The 25,409-nt window shown below is 40.4% G+C and overlaps 1 protein-coding gene across 4 annotated transcripts in view; it reads right to left on the bottom strand.

The window, feature by feature from the left end:
- The window catches only part of dock4b (dedicator of cytokinesis 4b), a 166,579-nt gene that overhangs the window by 105,048 nt on the left and 36,122 nt on the right, over positions 1 to 25,409 (bottom strand). For all 4 annotated transcript variants that reach the window (XM_042511801.1, XM_042511802.1, XM_042511799.1 and 1 more), the window contains exons 3-8: positions 16,320 to 16,403; positions 11,371 to 11,411; positions 9,252 to 9,307; positions 9,074 to 9,170; positions 8,360 to 8,508; positions 5,761 to 5,845 (exon numbers count right to left, since the gene is read on the bottom strand). In XM_042511801.1, the coding sequence (XP_042367735.1) occupies positions 5,761 to 5,845; positions 8,360 to 8,508; positions 9,074 to 9,170; positions 9,252 to 9,307; positions 11,371 to 11,411; positions 16,320 to 16,403 (512 nt within the window). The remainder of the gene's footprint in view (positions 1 to 5,760; positions 5,846 to 8,359; positions 8,509 to 9,073; positions 9,171 to 9,251; positions 9,308 to 11,370; positions 11,412 to 16,319; positions 16,404 to 25,409) is intronic.

A 25,409-nucleotide genomic window follows, 5' to 3' on the forward strand; every position in this document is an offset into this window, starting at 1 on the left:
TCCTCCGCACCCTTGAAAGTTTGCACCAAGCGCCCAACCTCATGTTCTGCAGGCATGTGTCAGGGCCCTGAGTCTCTCAAAGCTAAAATTTTTATGCCACAGTGAAATGTGAGATAAACACTGACTGCCTCGAGGGTACGAAATCAATCTAAAATTTATGATATGCTTTAGAAAACAGTTGGCTGTGCTATAAATATAAACACGAAAAACCCCACTAACATGGCCCTCTAAGTCTTAAACATGCTCAAAAATTACACCACAAATCACTTTACAAGTGCAATATCTGTCAAAATGATGAATATGTTTTGTTTGGTCCTGACTGCTTTACCCTGTCTGAGATCCCAGAAGAAAACATGCTGGAGTCTTCTAACAACAACACTGTTTTTTATCACATCACGTATTCTAGACACAGCAGGGCAGAGCCGCTACTTTTGACGCAGAATAACCGGGAATTTATGCTGTTGGGTTTTAGGTTATTTTCAGTGTGTCATTTAAGCCTCCCGACCGGAGCAGTGTGTGGTTATACAACAGCTTCAGCATGACTAGACACAAAGGATAGACATGACAGCCTGGCAGCCCCGCTGGCAACATGAAATGCTGTGGGAAACAAGAAGGGGACCAGAGAGATATAGCTGAACAGAGGGAGTATGACCATGTGTGTGTTTTCCCAACCGTCTCATTATTGTTCACTCGGTAATCTTTTCCTAAACAGCATGAAGCAGCACCAAGAGGAGTGACTACAAGGAGCAGAGGGGGTCAAACTGAGGCCATGGAGGAACTTCTTCTCCCTCCATCAGTCACTTCTACATCGCTATTTAAGCCTCTTTTCTGCCTTCTTTTAAGCTTGTGTGAGGGAGACCTGTGTGACACAAGCAGGAAGCAAGTGTAGCTGTTAAGCGCGCATCACTTTAGAGATAAGTGAAGTCACAGAGGAAATTTTACTACCGCACGTCCAGCGCCGGGCCCGGGCCATCCATCACTGCTGTCTGATCTGCTGCTGTTAATGAATTCATCTCTCTGGGATCTAAACTCTGGTCTGCTCCGCTTACGCTCTGTACCGGACTCACACTGCAGGGAAGAAGTTTGAAGCTGTTCTGCCTTTGCACTACAGACAGCTTTAGCAACGGAGCAGAATTAGCGTGAGACCGAAGGAAGCAATTAGGGATGTGATTGAGGTTTTCTCACTTTAAACTTACTACCAAACTAAACAAAATACTTCAAAGGGTGTCTGTGTTGAAAGTCACATCAAGTAAGTTAACAAAAAAAATCAGATCATCTTTCTAAAGGCCACTAGACTGTATTGCTTTGACTGAGTTTTTCAATTGACAATTTAAAAAAAAAAATCAATACTGAACTAATTCTAAAACCTAAGGCAAACCATATTGTTTATGGAGCTTATTTGGAAGTGCAGCACAGCCTGGCAAGAAGTGCAGTGGAAAGGGATCTATTCAAATTGATCACTATAAGCGGATGACCAATTTTTTCCCATTTATTTATCATGCAGATTACCATTTAAGGGTGATTGCATATACATATACATATATATATAATAGAACTACATATATAGCAGAGATGTTGAGCCCATATTTTACAGGTAGGCCACTTTGTTCATCTTAACCAGGCCTCCTATCTGTTCTGCGTTCCTATGTTAAATCCAGAATTGACCTGTTGCAGTTAACCCTGCCTTCCCTTTGTGACCAAAAGTGCTGAATCTGTGCCTTGCTGTAAGCAGGTCCTGAAAGCTCATTTCTAAAGGTTGGCCTTTTTTATAAAATGTATTTCAATATGTGTGTGTGTATAAAATGCTACATACAGCTGAGGGGAACTGCACATCATAATCAGATTCATTTCTATATAAAATTATTCATGATCGCAGCTTAAAATTTGACCACCATTAATTGCCTTAATAGAAAAGTCCCTGCAAACTGTCATTTTGGGCTGTAATATCAAAAGAAAAAAAACTTATATAAATGTCAGTAAATGAATCAAACAGTAAATCTTTCATTTTGGAATCAAACTCATTATATATAATCTATGACATGCCTTCTCTGAGATATCTCTTATTGAGTGCACTGAATGTCTCTCCATTATCCTTCTCATTATCCTCTTTATTTCTCACTGGGAAGATAACACATAATTTCTTGACACAATGTAGCAGTCAGGATACATTTTCCCACAGTAACACCCTACTGTCATTTCAACACACACACGCACGCACGCACACAGACACACACACACACACACACACACACACAGACATACACACATACACCAGGTAATCCCCATCTCAATTTAATTAAGCCACACCACAGCAGCACAGCACCAGACAGAAACAAAGAAGCTGCTCTCATAAACACAGAAAAACACTCATGTATTTTGGGGTCGGTGCGATCGTGTTTTGAGTCTTGGTGCTCGCCAGTGTGTGTGTTTTTGTATGTGGATGGCGGCAGAGAACGCTGGCCCCTTTATCTTGTCTCAGTATAGGGGAATTGCAGTCATTTGCTCATTTTGTATGCCAGTTAATAGAGGTGCATTAAGCTTTCATCCTGCTATTCCTGCTTTTGTTTTGACTAACAAAAAAAGAAACAGATGGATTAAGAGCTTCAATTACCCCTACGAAGGGGAAGCCGTCACACTGTGTGTGTGTGATACAATTCTCCCCGCACTGTATCAGGGCAGAGAAGTGGTTGCCACGGTAACAGCGGTTGGGGCTTGGAGAAAATGGAAAAGGGGAAGCAGGGAGCAAACAGTTGGGAAAGGAAGGACAGAATGAGGGAGAGAGAGGTACGGAGACAGATGGAAGACACTTGATTTGACCACATGCAGCACTGATGCCAGCAGCCCATCGAGTGGCTAACACTGAAACTGAGTTTGTTATGTATTAACACTTTAAAAAGTAGTTTCGATGAGAAAAAAAAGACAGGCACATACACACACAATAACACGAAAGCTTATCGTGTCTTTTAAGCACCATGGGATGCTGGTATCAGAAATATTCTTTTCAATCTTTCATTCCAAACTTTAAAGCGACTATGAAGCCCTAAAAGTGTTAAGAAATACCAACAGAGATTGTGTGATACCATCAAAAGCTCCAGTGCAGTGGTGAGATTGTCTTGCCAACTGCTGTTTCCAAGGTCAAGAATGAATTTCCAATCCCAACTTTTAATTAATCATTTGAAACCTGGATAGACATCATTATTCTTGTGCTGCGTTCATACGCCTTTCCCAAGTATTTAAACCTTTGGACTCAGAGCAAATTAATTTGATTTCTTTCAGAAACATGGGCAACTTTGCAAGAAATGTCCAGCAAATTGCAATAAACGAGCAGATTTAGATTTTTTTCTATTGAAAAGCTTGGGAAAAATGTACATAAAACTATATTTACAATTATCAAAATTAAATGTTTAAAACTATATTACAGAAATATCACAACAAATACCTTTTGCAGGTCATTTCCTTGTTTGTTTTTGTGTTTGACTTTCCTTTTTTGCCATTTTTCTGGTGACTTTCTTGAGCGTTTTACTTATTTTTTGGTTATCTTTGGGAAAATTCTTCGTAAGTTGAATGAATGAAATGACATGAATGACGTGAACATTAATGAAAGGAGTGACTGCACACTGCAAATTATTTATTTTTTTTATTTGCAATGTCAGACAGAGCCCTTACAGTTATGATTAGTCTGACTGGTCAAAATTTGTAAGCGAGGTCAGTTTCTTTGAGTAGTGCTGCCATACTTCTCTGCATGGTTGAAGGAGGAAAGTGTGGCAAGATGAGTGCAGATGAAAGTGCAAATGCCAGAAAGGAACTGCTGACTAAGAAAATACAATGTCAGCTTTCTGACAATAATTTTGGTATAGGAGAAATGATGTTGCATGAGCACAGATACCTGTGCACTTTAATATCTCTTTATTTAATGCAAATAATATCCTTATCGCAATTTTTAACAGGGTTATTGCATATTTTCTATATAATGCACAGATGTAATGAGAAGTCCTTCAAGTCCCCATGAAATGACAAATACATTTTCCCAGTTTTAATCCTGTGTCCCTGAGTAAACTGATCGTTAACCTCTTCAAAAAAATCAGTATTGGAGTATTATCAAATAAAATCCCTGTCGTATCCCTTTCTGCAAAACCACGTAAAACAGTTTTAAAAGTTTGATGACTCATCCTGCACAGTGCAAAAGCTAGAGACACTCTAACCTCTGTTTCACTGGACTTTACCATGCTCAGAGTAAGTGATCATTTAAACATCTACAGTTTCTTGACAACTTAGCAAAGTCAATCTGCTGAGGAAATGTGCAATACAATTGAAAGCTCTAGAAAAGCTATTAAACGGACCTTTCAGTCTGCCAGTTCCCAACACTAACTCTGCCAGCTGCCTCTAACATCACCTTAGCGGTTAGCTGGATCAGACAAACTACTGAATGAACTAGAAATACCACCACACCGTTGTATGCCTCAGCACACCGGTCAAGTTGCACATACAGTTTAAATCTATGTCTGTGAAAACATGGATTAAGATCAGAGTCACCAATTCAGTATCTGACCAAACGTTTCCCCTTCTGATCCTGAGTTCTGATGTTCAGTAATGGCCAAAAAAGTGTTTGGCAGAACATCATGATGTAATAGTTGACCTTTGACCTCTTGGATATAAAATGTTATCACTTCATCATTGTATCCTATGAGACATTTGTGTGAAATCTGAGCGTATGAAAGACAGAAATTCTGTTAAAGTGTTATTTAGACATCACTTTCATGAGAATGACACAAATGCAAGATGAGCTTGACTTTGAACTTTGACCACAAAAATTGAATGCATTCATTCTTGAGTCCAAGGGAACATTTAAGCCAAATTTGAAGAAGTACCCTCAAGGTGTTCTTGGAATAACATGTGACCTTGACTTATGACCACCAGAATCTAATCAGTTCCTTGTTAAGTCCAAGTGAATGTTTGAGTCAAATTTTTAAAAATGTTCTCATGGTTGTCTTGAGCTACTGTGTTCTCAAGAAAGAGACACATGAGGTCACAGTGAACTCTGGACTTTGACCACTAAAATCAGGTCATCTGTTCATCTTTGAGTCCAAGTGGATGTTTGTGTTAAATTTGAAGATACTTCAAGGTGTTTTTGAGATATCGCCTTCACGAGAATGTACTGGATGGACGGAGGGACAACCCGAAAATGTAATACCTCCAACCTTAGCTATCGCCGGAAAGCAGGTATAGCAAACTGTTAAAACGTCCTTGAGTTATGTAAAGCAGATGCATCTTCACTGCATCGAGTAAATGCAGCAGTAAATGCATCGTACATACATCCATCTATTATTTAAACCCACTAAACTATGTGCTGGGATTTGTTTGAGGGTAAAGCCTGTTTCCTACATTTATCTATACAGTATGATATATTTTAGAAATATTTGATTAAAATTAAAGATGACCAGCTTGCTGAAACATGACAAATTCTGCAGTAGTGACACTGCATTGTCTACAGGCACTGACTTATATATAAACTGATTTAGAAAAGGGCAAAACACACATACACACACAGGTTTATAAAATCATATGATGGCATAGACCACGCCTGTAATACCACTGTCCACTATACAAGTGATGAGCTGGATTTAGCATTTTAATCAAGGACACTTCAGAAGAGCAGATACATGCTCATCAACTGCACTTCACCCCCCTGCTCCTTTAATGAGGTGCCGGATCGAGGACAAAGCAGTTAAATATTGCATGGAGGGTTAGAAGAGCACTCACCAGTCTGTAAAGCTCTGTGACGCTGATTTCATCGGGGTCCACCATGCTGAACTCTCGCCTGGGGACCAGGTCCAAGCCCAGTTGTCTGTAACACAAAGACTCACACAGTAAACACACAGTGAGGAATTACAAATCATCCACATATCACAACATCCTAGTCTGTGACGGGCAAAGCAGACATATTGAGCATTAACAACAAAGTGAGCGAACACACAACATATAGACCCACAAGTGCACATACACACACCAGTGCTGTCAGATCATCCGTGTCAGTCGTTAAATAAACTTGACAGATCGTCCTCTTCTCAAAGGAACACAAGAAAGAAAAATGTCCTCTGCCTTTAGCCTCCTGCTATGCCTGCTGTCCTCTTTATCCATCTTCCTCCAACTTCTCCTCCTCATCTCTTTCTCTCTCTCCATCCTCCCCGTGCCGTCACGGTTTCCACAAACTCTACCTCTCGCTTTCTCCTTCCTTCTCTCTCCTTTTCTCCTTCTCATCCTCCTCCAGGCCGTCCCTTTCAGTAGACCAAATCGGCACGCTAGAGTGTCTCCTTGTCAGCAATAAAAGAGACAGGCCTGGTCAACCATACAACAGCCCACAGCGAGGGACCGTCCACCCATCTCCTCACTAAGGAGGTGTGTGTGTGTGTGTGTGTGTGTGTGTGTGTGTGTGTGTGTGTGTGTGTGTGTGTGTTTGAGGACAGCCCACAGCAGGGGAATAAAGGAGAGTGAAGGACAGATATAAAGAGAGGATGACAGAAGTTGGGAGATTTTTTATTTCTACCCCATGGCATGGAGAGGAAAGAGAGAGGAAAGAGAGAGGAGGGAGGATGGAGGGAGTGCGGGGGGGGGGGGCTTGGTTGGGGGGGGGGGGCGCCTGCAGGGATGGCAGGTGGCAACAAAAGACAGTGGAGCAAGGAGAGAGGAAAGAGTCAGAGAGAGTGAGTTGAAAAAAGAAGTAAAGACAAGTTGCAAAAAGACAGAATAAACAAGTAACTGAATCACATATTCTGTATTATTACAATTTCCCATTTTTCTCCAAAACATGTGAAGAAATGTGAGATTCTTTTTCCAAAGTTATGTTTGTTTCAAGTGTTAATTTCATTTTAGATGAACCAACTTGTTATTAGACCATACTGGGCTGGTTCTCATTAACTACAAATGTGTTTTATGATTTTGATAACCAGCTTTAGTCCAAGTTTTAGATTAGTTTTTCGCTTCCTGGCAAGCACTGTAAATATAAAAAATACTTTCAGAGACTTTTAGTTCTCTGCAGGTTATCCCTCCCCGTGAACATAAACTTTGATTTATTTTATTCATTAGAATTTTGTAAACGCAGGACCATAATGTGGTTATGCAGATGTTAGCAGGGATTAAGTATGGTTCATCAGTGGTGCATTCAAAGAAGCTCAGACACACAAAATTTCAGTTGTTGAAAGAATAGCATACAAAACTTCATACATAGCTGTTTTTTGTGAGCACATAATTACAGGTACTAATGAGACCCAGGAACTAACAATGAACCTTTCTGATACACTAGATTTGTAACAGGCAGATCAGCCAAGCCCAATCCACATTAAGTACAGTATATTTGCCAAAGTATAATATTAAGAGTTTCTGCTCTCAGTTACATTCATACAATTCAATTCGCTTTGGTTCTAAACACCTGCAGCTTACCACAAGTAAGCTGCAGGTCTTTAGAACCAAAGCGATCGCTGGTGAACAGAACTGCAATCAGATTGATGTTCTATTTTTGTTATTATATGTTATCATTTTTCACCCCTGCTGACAGTGGAAGTGATGGCAACAAGTGGCTGTGTGAAATAAAGGTGTAAAAAACTAGCAGCCATGTTTTTAACCGAATTCAGTACTGAGATCGGCCCCAGACAGGACCGTTTTTGGATCCAGCAACAGCTGCATCTGGACTTAAGTTTCAGTTGCTGGTTTCTCCAGTCTGAACACAGGTGAAGTTTTTTGCTAAAATATTCTTGGGTTCCTTAAAAAGTTCCTGCTGTGGATATGGGCTAATGGGGGAAAACAAAAGTGTAAAACTGTATTTTTTGGCACTTCGAGCACCACAAACCAGAGTGCCATTTAGTTTCATTACATCGGAGAGAAGGCGGACATCTCTTCAAATGATATCTGCTACACTTGGCAACTCACATCATAACAATTTAGACTGAACAGGTAAGAGGAAAAATGCAGATTTGTAATTTTGGGGTGAACTGTCCCTTTAAAAACTGCAGTTGAGCAACAAAACTTTAAATCCCTAATGTCAGACGTTTTATTGACTGCACCAAAAAGCAAGGCTTAAAATGCTTCTGGTTCACGACTACATTACCATGTAATATAAAAACATAACTTTTACAACAAAAAAATAAGACTAAATGCTCCCTGTGATGGATTGTTGCTCTCAAGCCTCTAGTCACTGGTATTTGATTTTCATACACTATAAAGTGAATGGAATCCTTTGGCTGAGCAGAGGGAGGAAAATCAATCTTAAAAGTAGCAGCAAAGTGTAACTGATGAATGATTAATGCCCCTAAACTTTGAAAAACAAACACAGATATGGTCCTTTGAGATGGAACAATAAACTCACTCGTTGCCCCAGTCCAATCTCGCTGTGATGTGCTGCTTGACGTCCCTCATGCGGTCATGGGTGAGGTGGCCCACCAGCACCTGCCTCCTCAGGTCCAGGATTTCATTCATCACGTGCCAAAGTCGGTGGAACAAATCCCCCTCATTCTTCTGCAGAAATAGGAAACGAAGAGGAGGGACGGACAGTCAGTCAGTGAGGAAATGGACAAAAAGGAAACACAGAATGAGCATGACGAACAGAGGGAAAGACACTGATAAAACCACAAAAATATACAGTTGCACTGAGCCTCCCCAAAAAAACGTAAGTGAAAACCAAGCGACAGAAGACACATTAGAGAGCCAAATCGACATCGAGAGGAACAGGGCGACGCACAGAGAGAAGCAGACAAGAGGACTTAAAATGGATTTGTGCAAATTAGCTTCAGTGTCCTGCTGCTTTTCGCCGCAAATTTATGCACTTTGATCTGCAAGTATTCATCAGCTCAACTTAATCAGCACCCCAGATAGCTTAATAGGCCACAAACACAATCATTCCAACTAATGAATGTGTATGAAAAAGCTTCGACTGTTTGCGGCTTTCGAATTACCGAGGGCCAAATAAATTCCATCATGAGAAACCTAAAAAAGGCAGCTTCTCTTCGGCGGTAGTGATATTTAAATCGATGCAAACTGTGAGTGTATGTGCTTGTGTGTGTGTGTGTGTGTGTGTTCTTACCACATAGAGTTGTTTCCACATTGCACCCCAGTCTCGCAACGTCGATGTCATCTCTGTGATGACAGAGTCTTCAACAGGGATGACCGTCTCAAATTGCCTACAAAGGCACACAAATAGAGTTGAAACCTCCACGACGACACACAGTAATAAGAGAAAAGAAGAAATGAGGCTTACTTACCCTTTGTTCTTGACGTGGGCATTCTTCAAGTGGATGTAGCTGGATGGGAAGATCCCCTTTGGACAGAAGATTAACATGTTTATGAGAAGTCCTGAAAATGCTCTGTGAGTCGTTCCTCTATGTGGCAATTAAGCTCATAATCAATACAGTGCTAAGTGTGTTTGTGGGTTAAAAGAAGGAGAGCGGAGGGAGAGGGGAGCAGACAGAGATAAAAGCATGGAGCATTGGGATTTAGGAGACAAAAAAAGATGAAGAGTGTATTTGTGTGTGTGTGTGTGCCCTTTTTGACGCTAATAAACTGCAAGTTGCTCCCCATTGACTCAGAGAGATCAAAGCCAAACTTAAGTTTAAGTATCTGAGGATAAATGCAACACACTCAGACACACAGACAATCTGAACACATTCAGTTTAGTTTAACTGATTTGTTTTGAGTGAGGACAGAGTTTTTATTATCAAACTATATGCAGACGACGAGTTAGTGTTGTCAAATATTTGGGATTTTAGTTGTAGCAGCTTATATCAATTTGACTTTTTGTTTTTGGTTTTTTCTTTTACAGATATACTTTTATTCATTGCAGACATTTTGAACTATCATTACCAAGGAAAAAGTGTAAAAACACTAACACTTGTTTTACTATATTTAACTGTTCTAATAAACCAGACGAGTGGGCCATAATGCATGATAGCAGGGAGCTAGAGCTGAGGAATCTGAAGAGGGAAGGAAGGCTAGCAGCAATTATTTCATTTCCTGCTATGACTTATTATATCTGTTATGAAAAAGGTTTGAGGGCCCTGTTTCAACAATGTATAGCACATGGTCTGAAGCGCATGGCGAAAGTGTATTTAGGGCATGTTCAACTCCACATTTCCTAATTAAAAGGTTCTCAATCTGGGTGCAAAGCAAGGCCCAAGGAGCACAGGGGTTGTAATAAGTCTCTTAATGAATCGTAGGTGTGTTTTTAACATAAACTCAACCAATCAGAGTCATCTGTTATTCCCTTTAACAGCCCTTTCACCTGCACATCACACACTGCTATTAACATGGCAAATTCTGCGTTTTTAAAAAGGGAGCAGTTTTCTGTTGAGAGTAATGCAGTGTAAGCAGTAATGTCACTGCAGCAAAAATTGTGGGACATTTAAGCAGCAAAGCTAAAATCTGCAGCTATAAAATTGACAAATTTTAGCTACCAGAATAATTAATTAAGTTAAGCTGCTCTCAGCTCTGCAGCTCTGCTCTGCTCTGCTCTCTGCTATGTTTGCATTTGAAATAATTTAATTAATATTTTCTTGTTTACTATTTGTATCATTTTACCAACCCACAACCCATCTGTATGTTCTTGTGTGTGTAACAAACAGCATGTACGCAGGTTTTGAACCCGCCTATATAGGGGCATCTTACTTACTTAATTTTGTGCGTCGTCTTTAATAGCAGAAAAATACTGCAGCATTCTGACTTTAGACCAGGTTTACGGTGGTGAATGGCACGATCAGTTTCTGTTGCTTCAAAATAGCAATGCGCCAGACCCAAATTTATTTCAAGACCTTCACGGCCAGTGGCACTCCGATTGGCACAAGTACTGTATATTTGCCTCTTTCACAAAGTGAGTGCTGGCTGTGAAAATTACCACTGTGTCTGTCTGAATCTCGTGTGCGCAGCTATAAGTCGGATGTAAAATAGGGCTTTTAATATGGTCCCCCTCTAACAGGTGCAACAAAACTAAAAGGAGAGTAAGGCAACCGGGTGAGAGTACAATCTGCATGCGCCCACACAGCTCTATGAGGAGCTCTAATCTAGTGAAATAATGCAAAACACTTGTGTGGAGGTGAAAAAGTGTGTATGGCCTTTAACAAATGAACTGGCTGTTTGAAATAGTTTGACATTAAAATTGCACACAGCTAGCTGCGGCTAACAATGATAAGCCTTGGGGACACTTTAAATTCCTGCTCTTAACATAGCATTCAATAAAAAAAACTTTATGACAGAGGGGGGTAAATGAGGGTATGAATGAGTCATAAGCAAGCTAAAGGCAGTGAAATCACACACACACACACACACACACACACACACACACACACACACACACACAAATACACACACACCACAAAAAGGTTCACTCACCTTGACATTTGGATTCTTCAGGATGAATCCTCGGTACCAGCCTACGGAGACAAAGCACCGCTTTAATTTTCAGCATGTCGCTATGAATAAAACACCTTCAAATCTTTATATCTGGTTTAAACTGCAGGGCACACGAGGAGAAAAGAGGCAGATATATGGAATACTGTGCAATTAATAAAGAGACAGGGACGGAGATGCATGTGTGCCTGTGTGTGAAAGACAGAGGTTGCGTGTGTGATTTGATGACAGTAATCCAATCCTTCTGACAGCTGTAAGCACAAACACATTTCATAACAAGCCCTACAAATAATTATTTTTATTCCAAATCAGTGTCACGAGAAAAGTGGACTGAGACATAAACGGATTGCTGACTTAGTATCTCACTGCCAACTGAATAACTTTCACAGCCAATAGAAATGTCAACATGCCAGTTTAGATTTTTCCATACGTCACAGAAGCACTTAAGAGCATTGCAGCGCAAAGTAGCTATTTTTCTAGCAACCTGTGTTTGCAGTGACCACAGGCTAATGTAGAGCAGATCGCAGGGAAGAAACCTGTGAAACAAAGCGGCCACTGGGAAAAAAAAACCTGCAAACCTCACTGTGACTTGACCAGCAGGTGTGAAAGAAAGCAGAGACAGAGAAAAAGGTGAAAAATCTGCGGCTTGCATACGCTCTTCCTCTAACACCATTACACACTTTAATCTGGACTCAGGCCAAATTACAATGATGCTTTTTGCAAATCCCGGCACTGATAGAAACAATCTAATATATTTCTATCAGAGGCTTTGAGCTGATGCTCTTTTTCCGATTTAAGCCCATTCCACTGTTGCAGTCATTGTAAGTCCCTCCAGATAAGAGCATTAGCTAAATAGCTCAAATGTAAATGTATTAGATTATTCTAATCGCTGTTGGGCTTCGCCAGAGCATCTGTGACTAAGGTAGCATTTTCTCCCTGGTTTGTTTCAGGCATGTATGGTCAGAACAGCATTGAGTAATCCGTCTGGTCTGCGCTGTGGAGCACATGCTCAGTGTTTCCTAGATGAGTCATTTTTTCAGTGGCGGAGGTCAAGTGCTGTGACAGCTTTCTGCAAAGTTATATGAAGCACATCTGTAAGATATAGGATGTGATAACTGATCAATGTTTTTAATCAGTTATTTACCAATCAGGGGTGCTTCTGCATTTGCAAGGAGGTATGTCAATATTAAAAACATATGACGCTGATATTTAAAAAAAATATTGTCAAGACATCAAGTAAGAGATAGACTGATGGCACAGTACATACAGACACCTGCAATAACACCTAAACACACTAATGCTGTAACTAAGGGTGTGAAAAATATTGTTAACAAGCAAGCAAAGAAGTTAAATAGCGATCTTAAAGTAAATGCTAAATGTTTGAAGTGGATGCCTAGTGGTAATGGATAAACAAATGAAACATCTTCTGCCACTTTTTGGCATAAATTCATCTTTATTACAAAACCAACCTAAACATTTTCAGCTCATTTGTCTGAAACAAAAATACTAAGGCTGTAAGGCTTTATTCATGACATTGACATTTGAATTCTAAATCAACATTCAAATGCGGCACAGCTTTTGTCTTTTTTTGTCTTTTTCCATGTTTATTCATTCATTTTAAACCACATTTCTGCGCGATGGCAGATAAAGATTATGCAGCACAAATATACTAAGTATTACAGAATTTGTCGAGTTCGATTCCAGTGGTGGCTGCGCATGATTCTTTCCAACATGTTTGATCTCGTGGTTCCCAACCTTTTTCCTTTAGGGACCTCTTTTCTATCATTTAGTAAACTGACTAAGTGACATAATTTATGGATATTTTATATTATATTCAAAGCAAAAGCACAAAAACAGTGCAGAACAAGTCATCACATTTTTTCTTGTTTACTTTCGATACATCTTGCATCTGTACATCTGCCAATAACTGCTGTTAATATCACAACACATTAAGACATATAAACTATACAATTAACCGAAATAGTAAACACAATAACAGCAGAAAGAAACCTTTTATACAAAAAAAGTTCTCTCTTTTTTTTAACGATTCTTTATTTAATTTTTTAACAATCATACGCATTTAATGTGCAACTTTGACGTCTTTTTCCTGATGTTTTTCCATTGTCAAACTACCTATTTGGTTGTTTCAAATGCGTACTTTTCCAATGCAGCATGAGGCTGCTCAGCAGAGAGTGAAGGCTCTGAATAGCTTGTGTTCAGGTATTTCTCCATGCCCTTATTGCAAGATTTCAAGTTTGTATCTTAAATAACTTTAACTGAACAATTTCACATTTAATTTAGTGGGATTCACAGTAATTAATGAAATACTAAGGTAAAGGCTTACTGTATATTTAAAAAAGGTTTTCTTACACCCCTTAAAATCAAGAAGGCATCACGACCCCCTGCTTAAGCACTGGCAACCCGTCTTGAGGTTCGGGACCCCCAGATTGGGAACCAGTAGTTTAGCCTTTAAAAAACAAAAATACTGTTCTCTTGCTGGCCACACATAAATGAAGGCAAACGTGCAATAAACCGAGGTTCTAGCAGCAATCAAACATAAAAAAAAAGATTTAATAGAAAGAGACTAACTTCTTTCATCTGATGAATCACTTGAGTCAAATTGAGGATTTTTTTCTCCCCTTAAAATATGATGACAGACAGCGGTACAGCCCTAAATATTATTGTAACATTCTCAACTTTTATGTGAGTTTGACCAAAGTCCACTTTAAAATCATTTGGAACATGAAACATCATCTTGTGACTATGAAGTAGTGCTTGAGCTCATCTAATAAGGCTGTGGGTGTACATTAAATAAAACAGGTTGGGAACGGCTGTTCTAGATCGCATTTTAACTGAGAAACTCTTCACTGCAAATGTATTCCCTGCCGTCAGGGACTTCACGAAAGTTGAGAAAAGAGCCAGTGACGTGCCAAGTCAAAAATCAATTACTGAGGCGGTGCCTTCACAGACAGGAGCCACATGTCAGCAAAGACACTTCCACGCGATAAGCTCCTGTGTTTTGAAGTGTCAACAGTATCAACATGAGGCAGACCCATTAGTCTGTCTCCTCTGCTGTCAGCGGCCCGTCTCTCAGCCTCCTCGCTGCTGGCAGGATTTTGATTTTGTTCCTCCCTTCTGGGCCAAGCATTCCGCTGGCTGTGCTATTGTCTACTTCCTCTGGGCCTTGTACCGCAATATCACAACCCCTCTGACTGGCTGGCTGTACGACTGACTGCTCGACTGGTTGGCTCTCTCGGTGTGAGTGTGTCTCCCAACAGGAAGTGAGGCACAGTTTGTCAAGAGCTCCGGAAGAGGCAGGTGTGTATGTGTTTGTGCTTGGCTGTTTATTTGTATTAAGGTGTGCATAAGAGTGCTGTGGTTTTCATAACATTATAGAAATTAAAACAGAGACGGAGAATACAGAGCTAAAGAAGAGACAAAAATCATAAAACAGACAGCAAAAGAGACAGCGAGGAAGAGAGAACAAGTAGAGGAGAAAAACAGACTCAGCGTGGGCAGGAAGGCGGGAAAAGCAGCCAGTCTGTGGTGCAGGAAACAGTAGCAAACACAAATTTCCACAGACATGATGCTGCTCATTTTGTGCACACTCTGCACCATGAAATCCCCAAAAAAGATATGAGAAGTTTGATATTTGCAGGTCCTTGATCAACAAACACATCTAAGCATCTTTGCGTGTGTGCAAATCACTGCCAAAAAATGTGTTTTTCTGGACCTGTTTGTGGTTTTATGCATAAATCTGTGAATCAGTGTAGGAATGTGTGCATGCAACAGTGTTTTCATGCCTTTATCAATTATTTGTGACAGCTTTATGAAGGTAAATCCAAGAGTAACAGCTTTAAAATAGATTAATCTGAAAGAGGAAATCTCCCTTTGATAATTTGTATGTGTTCACTTCACTACTCAAGCAAAAGCAATTGATTTCCTTGCATGTATTATTCTGTTTCATTCACTCTCACAGAGCACCTAACCTGAAAGCAATCCACACATACTGTAAAACTTCAATTAATAACCCGGGCTATTATTTGCTTTAATCACTGAACTCAACAGGCTTATATTTTGGACAGGCGTCTCTATGGGATGGGCTATTAATTCCTTTCACATAAAACCTGCTCATCAGAGATGGAAATACAATCAAATAGTTTACTTAACCTTTTGAGACATGGGCAAATTGGCTTTGATTTATTTAAAAAAAAACATGGGTGGCAGGTAATGAGCAATAACAGAAGAAATTTCCTTGAGGTTATCAAGAAATCTGTGAAAAGTACATGAACATTACCTGAAAATTTGCCAAAAAAAAAAAAAAAAAAGAGAAAGGAAAACAAAACAAAACAAAATATACATACAAAGCAAGAAATGACCTGAAAAATGCTTAAAAATTATCATAATTATGTAAAGTAATTTTAAATATGGAATTATGATTATTATGACTATAGTTCACCGGACTTTTTCCCTGATGTTTTTTTTTTTTTTAATAAATCTTCTATTCTCATGATCTTTTTTTTTTTTGCTTCATTCTTGTTTACTATGCTGATAATACAGTCTTTTGTGGTGCTCATGGTTTCAGTAAAATAAACTGAATGACTGAATTGTAGAGAATCTTACCAAGCTAACCATGTGAATAGCATGACCATACTGTCAAACAGTTCAAGCATATTGTACATGCTAGTATTTGTGGGTTTGATCCAAGCAGCTAACCAAGGTCATCTCCAGCAGGTAGCCAACAATCTGCTTTTTTACATCCAAAGAACTTCTATAAAAAAAACTGCATGGTAACTGAGTCTGTAATTGAGACAGGCCTTTATTTGTCAAAATGTGTCACCACGCTGTGCCAGTAAAAAGGGCTGGGCATTTAATTGGGACTAGGCTTTTATTTGATGTTTTATGGTAAATGTGCATCGTGTGAACCGTACCTTCACATTTCTCCAGGATCTGAACCGTGTCTCCAATTTCCAGCGGGAGGCCATGCTGGACAGTCCCTCGGAAGCTGGCCAGCACTGCAAGAAAAAGAGGCAAATAAAATAAAACACCCACATGAGTTATTTTAACATTTGAGCTTAGTTATGCAGAGTTGGAAAAAGGCATGAGAAGAGCGATACAAAACAAAAACGCTCAGAAAACATCCCAAAGAGGGAGGAGGTGCAATCAATAATCTGTGTAGGTGATGTAAAATCAAAGTTTATATAAATAATGCAATATCTCAGTTTCTGCACACTCAAAATAGTAATACACAAAACAAACTTACATAAATATAGTCTGTGTCATACAGAAAATACTGAGTTGATTTTAGGACAGAGCCTTTCAAGCAGTGCAGCCATAAAGAAAAGGAAGAACAACATTGACTTCTGCAAGGTCTGGAAGGACAGTTACAGCGATCTGAACATGGGCACATTCACATTAATACAACACACCACCCACTCAGTCCTGAACACTCGGGGGTCATAAATCATTTTGCATGTTGCAGCAAAAGAAGGAGCAGCCTGTGTTTTGATTCACCTTGGACTGTTTACTGTAGTGATTTCTTTCCTACTGAGAGACTAGCCAGCGGACGACCTCAGAGACAGGTGGTAAAATAACATCTCTAGCAAGTTCTGCAGATCTGAGACGGCCCCTTACTGATGCTGTTTATATGATGAAAGCTTTGAGAGTGGACGCAGAAGGGCAAAGGAATTGTGTTATCCTCCAGAGGTCAAGTATACAGAGCAGAACTGTCGAGTTTTTACATGTTTTCTATTTTCCAAATCAAATCGAAACAGATGGAGAGCAGATGTAGGGATGGACTTAAAAGGAAATTTTGGTATTTTTCAACCCAGATGCTATTTTCCAGTGTTTTTGTGTCTAAAGCTGGGCACAGAGTGTACAATTTAAGCTACTTTCTGACACAATTCTGGAGTCGCTCTTTTCATTTTTGAGTCTGATCAAATTTCAGCGTCGTCAGGAGTCGTCTGACATGCAGTGCACAGCTACTGTGCAGTATACAGTGCCAGGGGGCCCAATCAGCCTTTAAACATCAAACAAACCCCAGACTTTGATGCAGGAGTCCGTTGTTCACTTCCTGTCTGAATGTGATTTCTTTTTCTGCACCTTTCCATGTGCCTTTTTTGTATTTTATTTCTCTGTAGGGATCCTTTTGATTGCAATGTCAGACACTTATAATAACACCTTAGCCTGTCAGTGGCAAAAGCAAGCACTTTAAGTGGAGGGTCATGTTTTTAAAATCTGAAAGGATAACCTCTGCTGATGCGGTGAGTGTTATCTCAGATTGGGCTTTTAGGCTACATTATTTTTTAAAAGAAAGACTTGGTTACAAAGTGTGGGTGTGAGGCTGAAGGACATGGCCTTTTACCAGGCATCATTGATCTGATGAACTAATAGAATTGCATGATGGGGAAGCGTACGATCCAGAATTTTTTAAGCTTGACCCACACGAGGGACTAGAAAAAAAAGATATTTTGGCCTCTGCAACACCATTATTTTCATCATCTGTTTTATGTGACTCCCCTAACTTTATTGAAGTGCAATACTAAAATCACTGAGTACCCTTTTAAAGTGTAGTATGGAGGCAGAGGGTTTGACAGCATTGCAAGCACAGAGTTTGCAAACACTATCATGAAATGAAGAGATATTCTTCATCAAAGGAGTTTGGATACTGTTTGGGATGTTTGTACTTCTTTTGTAAACAATATTGAAACAGAGCTTAAATTATAGCGGAGTATAAGTAAGAACAGAGAGAAGCTGTCGGTCCATTAGCAGTGAACGATACTTTGTGCTGTCAGGGTGTAGTAGCTATCAACATTGAGTGTCGGTTGACAGCTCTTCAGCCAGCTCTTTACAACAGACTTGCTGACTTGCTCACTGCAGCCTGACACACACACACACACACACACACACACACACACACACACACAGACATAAATGTCAGCCACTGCACACGGACGTTCATACAGATACAGAAATGCAAACGCTGACAGGATCCATCCACACACACAAACTGTGGAAATGTCTTCACATACACAGACAGAAAATTCACACAAGCAGCCTATTCAAACAGCAATGTATGCAAGCACACACAGACATGCATTCACACATGGACACACACGCAGAGGAAAAAGACAGCTTTACTGGGATTTGGAGTGGAAACGTCTAACAAGAGTCCCTGCCATGCAGAACTGAGAGGGATCCCGCCACAGCTAAAGAGTTTAGAGAGAATTTCATTTCTTCTACCTTCTGGGGCTCGTCCAGTGTACCTGAACGCACCGTCCAAACAGCACTGAGCGAATTTTCGCCTGCTGGACAAGGATTACATTTAATCCAGCCCAATTTAAAGACACAGTGAGTTGTACCTGGGGAAGTAGAGATCAAACATTGTTGACACACAGGTAGTGTTTTATGGGCTGTTGGCCACATAAGGACGGTGCAAATAAGGAAAAACTCGGTTAATCCGGTGAGTCACAAAAAGTTGTCTGAGATGGCTGGCTAATGGCTAGGGCATAATTATTTTTGTATTCTTTTAACTTTACTGCCTTGCAGTGGTATGCCTCCACAAACTCATCAAGTTGCAATTACAGTCTACATCCATGTCTCTAAAAACACAGATGCTTCACACACATCTTCAACCGGGCAGCACAGAAGATCTATACAATCAGCAAAGTTTCAAGATGGGAACCCAAAATTAATGTAGCAAATTCAGTGTCTAACCAAATGTTTCAACTTCTTTTCCTAAATTCTTGCATTGACAAATGGCCAGAAAAAATCTTTTTTGCACAACATTATAATGTCACAGTGAAGATGACCTTTGACCTTTTTGATATAAAACATCATTTTTTCATAATATTATCATTTACATATTTTTCTAAAATATTGTTACAATTCCTGCATGAATTGCTGAGTTATGCCCAGAAAAATGTATTGTGAGGTCAGGGTGACCTTTACTTTTGACCTTTAACCACTAAATTCTAATGAGTTCATTCTTGAGTTCAAGTGGACGTTTGTGTCAAATTTGAAGAAATTCCCTCAAGGCCTTCTTGCGATATTGCGTTAACAAAATGAGATGGACAAAACAGTATGTCACAGTGACCTTAGCCTTTGACCACTAAAATCTATCCAGTTCATCCTTGAGTCCAAGTGGACATTTGTGCCAAATCTGAAAAAAAAATAAATAAAATCCCTTACTACCTTGTTGATTTTATCAACTTCACAAGACTGAAACAGAATAGGTCACAGTGACCTGGCCTTTGGCCACCAAAATCTGATCAGTCCATTATTTCATTCAAGTGGGTGTTTCTCGAGATACTGTGTTTAAAAGAATGGGACAGACACAAAGACTGACAAATAAATAGACGCACAATCCAACAACATAATGCCTCAGGCTACAGCCATCGCTGGCGCAGAGGCATAAAAATCTAATAATTTATGAGTTTTTATTATGAAAAACAAAATAATTGGTCAAAAAGTTTAAGTGAAAATCTGTTTGATCTGCTAAACCATCTAAAACGTGGGTACTTTTTGATAAAAATTGACAAACAGAAAAGAGGAACTTAACAGGCTAAGCTGTACTCAAAAAGCAAAATCAGCAGCAAACCAGAGGCTGACTGCCAGAGGTGTTTAAGTTTTTATGTGTATTTTATTTTCTGGCAGAGTAGCCCACTACCCCACTACCCAGGAGAGCATTCAGTTGAATTACCCATCCACCCACTCTCTCATGTTGACACTGAGAATGAGTCTGCTGATGAAATCAAACCGCAGCTAGACACTCTGTGCTGTTTGTAGCTCTGTGTGTGTGTTATGCTGTGTCCTGCATTTTATGCTGAAACTCCTTGTTATCCCTCGAGCTGCAGAAACACTATCTTTACAGGGGATTTGTCACAAGTGCACATCTGACTTTGTAATTCGTTCAAAGACCAACCGCTTGTGGCACACATGCAGAGAAACCCCGAAACTTTTTTGTAATTCATTCAAAGCCTGATCAGTCACACACACACACACACACACACACGTGCACACAGAGGAAATCACAGCAAACACACTCACACTCACAAAGTGTGCCCAATGCATGAATTATCCAAGTGACTTTCCCAGCTGCAGTCGACTAAATTATTCAAGTCGCCTTTTTTTTCACTCCTGTGAAATGAAAGCTTCCTGCCTGTCGATCCACAAGCCAGCTGCTGTCTGTCTTTCTGTCTCTAGCTGCCTGTCATCCGTCTGCCTCAGACTGTTTGTCTGTCAACTGTCTGGGCTGGCTAACCGCCAAATGATGCACTGAGGAGACAGGAAAGGTGCTTACACTTAAAGGGAACTGATGTGTTGTTCTGTTGGTGGGAATTGCAGGTTATTATGCCGCAAAAGGAGAACAAGTACAAATGGCGGGAAAGATTCATGGCCATCCAACCACACAGTTCAAAAACAGGCATAGCAGGGGGGAAATCCTATAAACGGACCGATTCAAACAGATGCCACACACACAAACACAACACATCTAAGTGGAAGCCACTGCTGCATTGATATTAAATTGCACAAACTGAACAGAAGCAGACCAGCTGATGCTCTGATATGAAATAAACACACACAAACATTGACTGTCAATTGAAGCTGTTATACCCACTTTGCAGATGGCTTCCAATGAGCAGCTTTCAAGCCACCAAAAGGCAAATTGATCCTTTCTGACACACCCAAACACTCAGTCTGATTCTATGTGATTCTGGCCCATCGGGTTATAGAGAGGATGCTGCTATTCTTGACCAGTCTATCGTCCCCAAACTAGACATTACGCAAAGATGGCAGTCTGGAAGAGCCATGTACACATGGATAAACAAACACACCAGTGAAGAGACAGAAACAGGGAAAATCTATGTATACTGTCACTCGTCTCAAGAGGAAACGTGAAGCGAGGGAATCAAAACTGACAAATGCATCAAGAGAGAAGCAGAGAGCAAATATAAAGGCTAAAATTAAATTCTGAGGGTCTCTGGTGGAGAGCTGGTGGTTTTAACACTGATGCAGTGTGTCACTGAGTCTTCACATGGCAGCACCCATCAACACAAGCAACACTTGAGAATGTCACTTTGGGATTCTTACTTTGTGTGAAGGCCATGAAGACAGAAAGATACTAAGATGAAACTTGGAAGGAGGTGAAAAGGTCACTGACAGTAGGGACAGTGCAGTACAGTACAGTGTTTCCCCTAGGATTTTGTCCAGCTGTGGTGCAAGAGTGCGTGAGATATATTTTGTTTATATTTAACATGTCCACTGACACGAGAAGAGCTTTAGGAACATATTTGTACACAGCTGTTGAATATGGGGGCAGATGTTGCATTTGATATCTTGTGTTTCAAAATTGTGAATCTAACATTGCTTGTAAAAACAACTCATCGCTGTTGACAAGTGGAACACAGGTAAAACAGATAAGATAAATGTCATAGTTACCTACATAAAAATTAACTTCCTAAAATTGTATCCAAATATTTTAAGAGGTTTTTGAGATGGCCCCGGTCTCCTCTCCTTACATTTTCAGTCTCAGTGTGAGCTTAAGTTTGTGCTAACCTTCAGACAAGTGAAGCTATTTTAGTGATGCAGAAAGAAATTGTCTCAAGTTTTGCATCATCTGATTAGTTTCTCTGATCGGCCTCCAATCACAGCTGATCAAATCAATGGACAAGAGGAGCAGCTGCTGCAGAGGCGAGTAAGTGCAAACTTTTAGACTCAGTGTGATCAATGGATGAATGAATGACGGAAACAAGTTTCAGTGCCACTGTGTCTGATGTTCTGCTGCTCCATCTCTGCCCAGAGTGTGCTCTGCACTGGAGGAGTGTGGTGCAATCAATAACAGACTTTGTTCACAACTGTAAAAAAGTAGTTAATGCAAATTTATTTAGAATCATTGTAAAAATGTGAAAATAAAATAATTTATTATTCATGACATTGTTAAAGCTAAAGTGTGTAGGATTTCACCAACATCACCTGAAAATAAGAACCACTGTGTTTTCTTTACCTGAGAATCAGACGTTTTTATCCACATACAAAGCGGTTTCTCTCCTGGTGAGTCCACCATGTAGTTACCACAGTAGCCCAGAATGGACAAATTGTACACCAGCTAGGGGCAATCACATTTTTTGCTTCAGCCACTGTAGTTTTCCTACATGCTTGGCACTCAGGAGAAGTTCCAGTTCCGAAACCACAGTTCTTGATGCCACTTAATTCTACACACTGCTATAACGCAATATAGCCAATACGTTGTAAAAGTCTATTATAACACTACAAAGGTCTGTGTATTTCTTTGAGTCTCAGGTGAATGTGTCAACATGTTTTTAATGTCTTAACAACTATTGGATGGGCTGCCAGGAAGTTTGGTACACACTTCTCTCCTTTCAGGATGAATTATAATCACTTCGGTGATCCATTAGGTTGAATAAATTTGACTTTTTGACTGTTATTCAGACAAAACAAAATTTCTGAAAATGTCACCCTGGGCGTTTAGGTAACTTGAATCTAATAATAAATAATTAAAAAAACAATTGATGGCTTCATCAATAATGAAAGTTATCATTACCTGCAGCCCCTCACTCATACATAACTAACTCACTCTATATCTGATCAAACAAAGTTGCACTGAGAGCAAATCATCTTTTCAATAACTGACAGCAGCTGTGTCCACATGGGATGTCAAAGTCAAAGGTTGTGTTTCGATCTCTTTAATACGCCTTCACCTCACCTTAATCCATCAGGACTTTTGTGTGTTTGCTCGTGCATTCTGCTGAGTCAGTCCAGATCCCTAGAAAGCCTACTGGTTCGGATTAGACTTGCATGTGTTTTAGGCTGCCACTTGGAGTCAAGGCCTGTCAAACCACGTTACATTCGGTTTGCTCTGCGCTCCGTCTAAGCCCCTTCGAAGAACAAACACTGCCACAGGCCCAGAGTAAGAAGAACACCACCGGTGCTCCTCCTTCAGAGAAAAAGTGTCGACCGAATGCAGCAGGTATGCTGCCAGTGATCAAAGCATGATATTATGTTGCTGCTACACTCAATTTTACACAGATTTCACCATAAAAGTAAAAAACATGAAAGACGTCACTGAATTCTGTCTTACAGCCCTCGGCTTTCACCAGCTGTTCTGCACTAAATCACATGGCGAATTTTATTCAAAGCGCTCGTTAATGTGCTTTTTAACCTCATTAGCCTGACCCTTTCTTCTCCCCGAATGATCTGACAATGACTCACGTGCATAATCCCCTCCCACATGTTAATTATACAGCATTTATATCATTAATATGCTAATTTAACAACACAGCAACTGGTGGTGCTCCACTGGCCTCCATTGCTGCCAAAAGTAAGGATCATGAATATCTAATTTGTGCGTGGGAATTATACGTGTGAGCATTATGAAACACACACACACTGGTGAGATTAGAAAAAAAGGTTAATGAGTTTATTTCAAAGAAGGGAAGAAGAGTGTTATCCAGAATGGGGAAGCAATGCTTGTTTTCATCCTGTTTCTTGCACATTTACAAGGTGAACACTTTTTTAATAAAGGACCTACCACACTGAACTGAAAGTTCACAACAGTTAGAAACATGTTCGCTTCCTCATGCTGCACATTCTGCACAGCCACCATCCAAAAGCTGCATTTGCCAAACCAAAAAGTGGCCTTTATTCCAGCAATGTGACTAAAACATTCCTACTCAGACCAAAGCTAGCTCAGCTATGTTTTGTCTAAGCCAACTTCATGCACACTGTGTCCCTAACCAAAGGCTTCAGGCATTTGTCTTTCTATGTGGTGGGTTAAAAGGGGCTAAAATGCCTCCACGTCACGTCAAAACATTGTAAGGGTCCCACCGCCTTATGGATCCAAGGCAGTGAATGTGGTTTAACACACACAAGGACTTACTCAGGATCCTGTACACTAAGAAAACCACAAAGACGTGTTTATGCATCTTTGAGGCATGCTTGCAGGCACAGATACACACAAAGTCACATGAGTGTGACAGAGCAGAAGAGGTATCTGACAGCTTTAGTGTGAGCTGGAGACAGATTAAGTCGCGTGTGCACTCATGTGCATCTGCAAAAAAGGTGATTTCTTTGGTTAAGCTTGGAATGCCGGGAAGCGGCATCATGCATTTTAAAGCAGGGAAATCAAGGGGGGTCGGCAGCGGGCTGAAGAGGCAGACGGCTGAAAGTCGCGGCGCTGAGAAGGCCTTGAACAGAACTTGGCAGTTGATGCACACAGAGACAGACAAAAACACACGTGTGTACAGACATAGAGGCCTGATAGGCAGCGCAGACAAAAGCCAGGCCGACGGAATCACCCAGGAGGAACGGCTTTCATTTTGCCTTCTCCATTGCCGGCCGCCAGGTTCTTTTCGCTGCCTTTGTGTGTGTGGAGATAGCAACCTAACCACCATCACAAACCGTTCACTAGCAACAATAACCCTTCTCTCAGATCCCACTGCTGGAGCAGGAGCTCTCAAAGCAGAGTTGTGTGAGGAATGTTATTACTTTTTTTGAAATGGCTGCGTGAAAAAAAGTCCAGCTCAGGGCCCAGTATCATTTCAGCATTGCCTCAGTATGTGGAATTTTATACCAAAAGTATGTGACGCATGAAAGAACTCAAAAGTAAATACAAGCTGTGCAGGTGAAACACACAGACAGTTATTAAAGGGATACTTTGCAGATTTGTTTCGGGGTATTTTCTGTTTGTACTATGTGGGTAGTGCGTGTGATGAACTGTGGTAAACTTTCCTCCATCTCTCTGCTTATTTCCCAGCTCAAATCCAGCGAGTATCTGCTGGATGACTCTGGGGAAATTGTTTCTGTCTTAAGGGCTTTTGCCCTTAAGACAGAAACAAGAGACGGATCAAGAGACAAGAGACGGATCAAGAGAGAAAGAGTCATCCCTGTCTCTCTTAAGAGTAAAGGTGCGGATCAAGAGAGAGAGAGCGACAGTGGCCCCTCCCTATACCGTACTAAAGCAGATTGCCCGACAGAGTCCCCCCCTTTCTTTTGAGTATAGT

The sequence above is a fragment of the Plectropomus leopardus genome, chromosome 22 (assembly GCF_008729295.1).
Source record: "Plectropomus leopardus isolate mb chromosome 22, YSFRI_Pleo_2.0, whole genome shotgun sequence".
NCBI lineage: Eukaryota > Metazoa > Chordata > Actinopteri > Perciformes > Serranidae > Plectropomus > Plectropomus leopardus.